The sequence below is a fragment of the Tachypleus tridentatus genome, chromosome 12 (genome assembly GCF_004210375.1).
Source record: "Tachypleus tridentatus isolate NWPU-2018 chromosome 12, ASM421037v1, whole genome shotgun sequence".
In the NCBI taxonomy this organism is placed as follows: domain Eukaryota; kingdom Metazoa; phylum Arthropoda; class Merostomata; order Xiphosura; family Limulidae; genus Tachypleus; species Tachypleus tridentatus.
Genome location: NC_134836.1, coordinates 81789663 through 81797023, shown reverse-complemented (window position 1 = coordinate 81797023; position 7361 = coordinate 81789663). Strand labels below are relative to the sequence as shown.

Genomic DNA, 7361 nt, shown 5'->3' with positions numbered 1-7361 from the left:
TTATATGGTTTGAAAAATTGTTTTGGAGGCAGAGAGAGATCCGTCTGCACTCCTACTGTAGTTGTGGAACGAAGTGCAGCAGCATACTTCCGAGATGAGATTGTGGACAGCAATTTTCTAGCCTCAGGATAAGTAATGTCATGAATCGTTTTTAAACACTGCACCTCTTTTTCTTCTAACCATTTAGGGCAAGAACGAAAGTAGGATGGGTGAGATCCATTGCAATTGATGCAATAAGGGTCAGTTTTACATTCGTGGGCATCATGGTTCTTGCCGCTGCAACGAGCACACGTCAAGGAACCACGTAATGACGTCTTCAAGTGACCGAGCCGCTGACACTGAAAACATTGGAGAGGGTTTGGAATGTATGGCCGTACTCTGTAATTAAGATAATCTGTCTTGATGGTGGCAGGCAGACGTGGTGATGTAAATGTGAGAATGTGGACATTGGTCAGCACCACAATTCCATCTTTGCAAGTGGATATACGCCTCACTGCAGAAACTCCTTGGTGGAGAAACCAGCGATAATCTCCAACTCTGGGATGTTCTTCAAATCTTTCTCAACATTAACTCCTCGGGATGAATTCAAAATAGCATGAGATGTAACCTCAATAAGTATATCCACAATGGCCTTTGAATGAAGAGGAGTTCACTATGTTGAGATGCAGATGTTTCCACCAATATGTCACCAGATCAAAGCTTGTTTACTGACTTTGAAGAACCAGCAAGTCCCTCTAGTCCCTTCTGAATGAAAAAGTAAGACATTTGCCCTAAAGGTTTGTCTAAAAGTGAATGCAATTTAAGAAAATGAGGTGCAACAGGTGGTACAGATGGTGAGGTTTGCTGCTCAGGATCTTCATGACGTGGTCGTTTACCTATAGACTTTTTTGTTATTTTATTAAGATTTTAATTGGAGTATCTATAATAAAGAATGGGAAATTTCAGTGCTCACTGACCCCACCCGCCATGGAGCCCTACGAGGGGACGCACTACAATGTTAAACAAGGACACTGCAGCAACGCCAGCATTTTGTGAGCACTATACACAAACACCAGCATTTGATACAATGTCCACAATACCTATTGCGAACATCCAGAACTGGTTCTTGGTTGACCCGAGCCCGAGTGGACCAGCCGACTGACCCAAGGGGGGACCACACCAGGGCCACCCGTCTACAGGAATTCAAGGCCAAAGTGGTGAGTTAGGGTGGACCCCTCAACTACCAGGATTCTCTCCTCCCCTTCACGGGTTGCCACGCACGGCAAACGCGTTGGTGGATGGTTAAATTTCAGAGGAGGTTAAATGAAAGAACAGGTCCTTTCCTGGAAGGTCCCATCACCACGTACAGGAATCCACATTGAGGGGGCAAAATTAGGACATTATAAAGGATGCTAAATAAAATGTTGGCTGAAAATGTAAATATTAATAGCAATGATTACCTTAAATACATTAAGGATAAACAAAATATTAGAATGGGGGTAGGAACTTTGAGAGATTATAAAGAAAGATTAGTATCTGATGATTTTGCTATGTCTGGGTTATTAAATTTTTATTTTTCTTCGGTTTTCACTAACAAAGATTTAAGAACTTTTCCACATCTTGAACAGTTGATAAATGGAAACGAGAAAAAAAACATACTGCATTAATTCTGACTGGTTAACAAAGAATTTGGAATTAAAAAGTAATAATAACGCTTCTAGGCCACATATTATTTCCCCAGTTTTTGGATATATGTGTCTCTTACTACAGTTATTTGTCAGTTCTTAAACAGTGAGCAGGTACCAGAGGATTGGAAATTTGCTGATACAACTCTTCTTTCCAGATGAGGTGACAAAATCTGTCCCACTAATTATAAATTCATTAATTTTACATCAGTTGCAGGAGACGTTTTAAGTTATTATTGGATTGACCGTCACATTATAACACCCCTAGAGTTAAAGAGTTGGTGCGAGTGGAATGCGAACCCGCGCCCCTCAGATTATGAATCGAGTGTCTTAACCACCTGACCAATTATAGTTTTTGATGACATCATATTTTTCTCTTATACTATATACATTTCAAAGCTTCAAAAATATTCATATATGACAAGATACCTGGTGATGGTACTTGAGTTAAGCCACTATAGTAAGCTTTATAAAACCTACAGTAACATACTACTTGTATAACATGTCTTTTTTATTGAAGTTGTTGTTAAGTTCATTGAATTCGAACAACTGACACACATACAATATGTATTTACTTATTGAAAGCAAACTATAAAGACTGTATATAAACTGATTTACAATAAAAACATTTTTGACACAATATAATATTATGGTGCCGATAGAAGGTAAGAGTGACGCAATTTCCAAATGTGGGGTCATTTTTCACTGACAAGTCTTTCCAGTAATTACGTCTGTATCACTTATAGCGGAAACCCGATTACTACAATAGGCAAAATAAAGTAGCAAAATAATTATAGACAGTGTAAGTAAAAATTTAAAATAAATCATACAAATAATACATCCAATTTTAATTTTTTCAATATAAACAGTTTTTCTCAAATAATTCCATACAACGTGGTTATGTGTTTTCACTGTGATATTTGAAAGAACGGGAAATATCAATTGTTCCCAGACAGTCCAGAAAGAGTTAAAACTTCATAATTATTCCAATATTTCCTCTGCGTACAGCCTGATTGCTTTAAGAAGTTTTGTGTGTAAGGTTTTTAAGAGCACAATTGACGAACATTTGATTTGAAAACTTTCACTGCAACACCCAGTGTGATTTTTCTAGACATATCTATCATTCGCTACTAATTTGACTGGTAAAGTCTCTCGTGGAATGTCTTAATTCTATACACATATTATCTTTAAAACGTCATATTTAGAGTTCTGCCTGCTGAAACATTATAAAGTTTAATGGAAAAGTGGGCACAGAATATATTGAAGTTCATGCAGGCGGAGTCATCACCGTCTTAACTTTTTACACAGGAACCCTGAGTGTCACGTTAATTTCTTCTGTGTCATACGTTTTAGGAATACTATAACACAGCTATTTTCTTCAACAGACAATGATATGCGTTGAGGATGCTGGCTATTATACACCATCACGGACTTCAAATCTGCTTAGTTACTTTCTATATTTCTCCAGCCCACATTCAGATTCGCATCATGTTGAAAAATTAACGCATTTGCCATATCATACCACCTGATATAAACAAATAATTGGTTTGTTGCCCCCTTTTTTGTCTTTTTGGACCTACACTGGATGTAATTGCTAAACATGATGATTAAAATATCTCTTCAAGGCTTGTTACAACCTCTTACTGAGATATGTCACAGAATTGCCTCAATGCATTGATTGGTTTTACTTGGAAATACTGAATAAAGAACTATGAACACCTCAAAAGCTACTATTATGTTTAAATATTCATGGATGCTTTGAAACAGGTTACAATAGTGATTTAAAACATGTTTTGTTCACAACAACTTTTCCATTACTTATATGATCTCATCTACAAATTTCTTGTTTATTGTTTATATGTATAGAATCTCAATTTGGATCACAGCAGTGTAATAACTATAATTTATATTAAGTTTGTTATCTCTTTTTAATTCCTCGAAGTGTTTAACAATTGTGCTTATTTTATTCATCAATATTTGTAAACTTCTGGATTCCTGGTAATCTTGTGTTTAATACTACAGCACATTAGCCTTCACTGGCGACACTTGCTCACTCATTTTGGATTTCAAATAAGCAGACTAATGGCAAATAACTTCCAGACAAAAACTGTCATTGAAGATTGACCGTCACATTTGTGGCGATATTGGAGCGAAGGTTCCATATGAGCCACACGTACCTCTTCATACCTCATTTTCTTGTACAAAGTTCTCACCATAAATGTGTTAAAAGTAGAACACAAAAGCTACTATCGCCAATATGTTACTTTGTTGTCGAAAATATGACATTTGGTGTCGAAGTGTTCCAGATAATTTTCATTTTTTTATATTGAGCAGTGACATTGGAAACAACGAAACTTTTCAGATAGCACACGGTTTTGGTTATTTACAGGACTGTTAAAGTGTTTAAACTTGACCTATTATTCTTTCATACACTTGCGTTTTACAGATTGTTAGGTACGTTATATTAAAACGATTTTGAACACGCAAATCAGCCAATGATGCGACAACCACAGCTGATATAAAACTGCGGTGAATCATAATTATATCATAATTACATTTTAATGTTGTTTGATAGGTGATGTCTCCAAAACTGATCACGTTTGAGAGTAGTACGTATCAACCTTTTCAAACATAAAATATTCATAGATTCAAATCATAAAAATGTATTAATATTCTAGATTTAGATTCTAGAATAAGTTGTTGTCCCTTTTTCTTAATGGCATTGGAAAACAAAGGAATGTGAAACAACTTATGGAATCAGGACCATGCAGAAAAAGACCTGCAGTAAGTCTTACCAAATATGATAAATATATTGTAGCGTCTTGTACGAAGTTAAAATCTATGAACACAAAAATTAGCTGCTAAAGTCATCCACTTATCTCAGCCAACAGTATGCAGCATAGTGAAAAGCATTTCCGTATACAAAAGCAATACAAGTCTGCACAAGCTATTTCCACGACATATCAGTTCAACCATTACGTCCTTCGAGCAGCTGCGTAATGAAATGAATAGTGATGAACATTCTTACTAAGATATATTTGTCAAGTTACTGAATTTTTATGTAATGTAATTTTTGCGTAATGGATCTGTTGAAATGAGCTCTGAGAAACTGTTGTTCTCGTACACTAGATGCAGCACGAAAGCATACGAAGAGAAAAATTAATTTTAAGAATGACAGTTTTATGTATTATAAAATATAAACAACGCTACAAGGATACTGTTAAGATAAATGGCCGTCAAACAGAGCATAACCCGACGTGACTAAGTAGAGTGTAATTAGGTGGAGAGGCTCCAAATTAGTTTTAATGAAACGTGTTCAATCTGTATTCATTCTGTTTTACTCTGGCGCGGATAACCTGAAAATTTACACAATAAGACCTGACACATTTCCACAACCGCTGTGATTATTATTTCATTGACTGAGATTTTCATTTCAATAAAATAAGAGTGAGTGTGTGTGTGTGTTTTTTTCTTATAGCAAAGCCACATTGGGCTATCTGCTGAGTCTACTGAGGGGAATCGAACCACTGATTTTAGCGTTATAAATCTCGAGACTTACCGCTGTACTAGCGGGGTGCTAAGAAAAACAAGCAGAAGTATATGTATGATATTTAACATTTATTTACATATGGATACAGAATACAATAACACGTTCACACTATGGATACAGAATACAATAACACGTTCACACTATGGATACAGAATACAATAACACGTTCACACTATGGATACAGAATACAATAACACGTTCACACTATGGATACAGAATACAATAACACGTTCACACTATGGATACAGAATACAATAACACGTTCACACTGATTAGTAACAAGATAAATTATTTTTACTACATAACTGCAGTGATGCAAGAATAGAATGATAGTTGATATGTTTAACACTAACCACTCTATTTACATGACCTTCTACAGCTTGAGATTTACATTATATATAACAGTTATTTTTATCATTGATTAATGTTTGAAGTAAAATGTTCTTTATTAAAATTAACTGTGCCAGATGTTTGATTTTTTTCAAAATATCGGTATATTTAAACTGAAAACAAATAGTCAACGAAGCTACAAACAAACTTCATAAAGCTAAATTTTTATCTCACAATAAATTAAATTAAAATAAACATCTTCTCACGTTAGAGTCAGGGGATAAAATTATCTTTATAACTTTCCCTGAAAATGCTTAAGATCCAAAACTCAACACGCAGTTACCGCATTCAGTAATAAAATAGTTACGTTATAAATTATATGTGTTAGGTTTACAAATCTGTTATCCGTGATAAATGTACTTTTACATTAAGCGGGGATGAAAACAGAACATATATATGAATTTAATTTATTATCCCAAAATATCTAACCTTCTTGGCATATCGTTTCTCTGTATAAAGTATTTGAAGAAGTTAACATTTATACAGAATAAGATGACTGACTTTCCATCTGGGTGTGTTACTACAATGAAAAGGGTTAGCTAGAAAGAGAAATGACGACAAAAACATTGATAACTAACGGTAATATTTTCATAAAGAGTCTGCCAAGTTTCTCTGGTAGATTTTATGGTAAGCGAAAAAGGAAGCCTTTGCCAACAGCACTTGTGTTAGTATTTGTCATGTGGACATTGTGTACACATTTCTACAGGAAGGCACGCCTACACACGTGCTGCAAACAAGATCAGTTACAACTGATGCTTGTTTTGTCGTTTGTTCCAAAGACGTAAGAAGAACTTGGCAAAGCTAGAAATCTGTGGCTTGCTTCTGTCGAGAAGTGTGCGAATATCGAGAAGACCAACTATTGAATTCAGAACCGTGAGAAAACCTTGTTCCACTGAAAATCAGTAAAAATAAAAAAGTACACAGCATGAATAACACTGAAATAAACTATCTTGGATATAAAAACACTTTAAAAACTTACGGCTTAAATGTCGAAAACTCACAAAGCAATAGAAAACACTAGACCTAGAATTTGTAATAAAAATATAGTAAACTGCATACTTCCCCATCAATTCTTGTTAATATGTCCAGCTCAGTTTTGTTCACTGCGCTTATAACGCATGTAAAACCCCAATGTGCTGAGCACTTTTATGCGACAACGGAACGCAAACAGTGAACTCTCAGATCCCTGGTCCGAACATACTAATCACTAGGCTCTTTTCAGTTGTTTAAGAAAAATAAAAACAGCTTCTAGACGTATTAATTTCAGCTAGAGCAATATATTTCTCGTTCCATTCATAAAGTTCTTCGATATGATAGGTGCACAAAGCATGGTACGAACCTTTTATTTTGGCTGCAAGATATTTTAATGTTATAGGTAAAAAGACTTAAACTTATATCTGCCTTGTCGAAACTGCACAGAGCAAAATTTTCAATTTGCAATTATTTGTTACAGATAAACTATCAATAAGTAATATTTAAAAAAGGGTAGTTTTAGCTAGTTATTTATATGTCATAGATAACTAATCTCATAATCTAAACATACACGTGAATCACTCAAAATGTCGCTATTTCATGTGTTAGTTATGATTGTTTGTTACATACAAATACATATACCTACACTAACCGAAATTATGGAAATGTAATATTCCTATTTACATCATTCCAGAGTATTATATTAAGCATAATATAATTCTATTTCCTGTTCAATTTTTTGTAAATTAGTGATCGACTTTGCTGGTTAGATCTACAAATATATT

The 7361-nt window shown here is 34.7% G+C and overlaps 1 protein-coding gene across 1 annotated transcript in view; it reads right to left on the bottom strand.

Moving 5' to 3' along the window:
- Window positions 1–5275: 5275 nt before the first annotated feature.
- Window positions 5276–7361, bottom strand: part of LOC143233805 (protocadherin Fat 3-like) — a 163173-nt gene continuing 161087 nt past the window's right edge. The window contains exon 64 of the mRNA XM_076470494.1: window positions 5276–6496. Within this exon, the coding sequence (XP_076326609.1) occupies window positions 6406–6496 (91 nt within the window). The 3' untranslated portion in view covers window positions 5276–6405. The remainder of the gene's footprint in view (window positions 6497–7361) is intronic.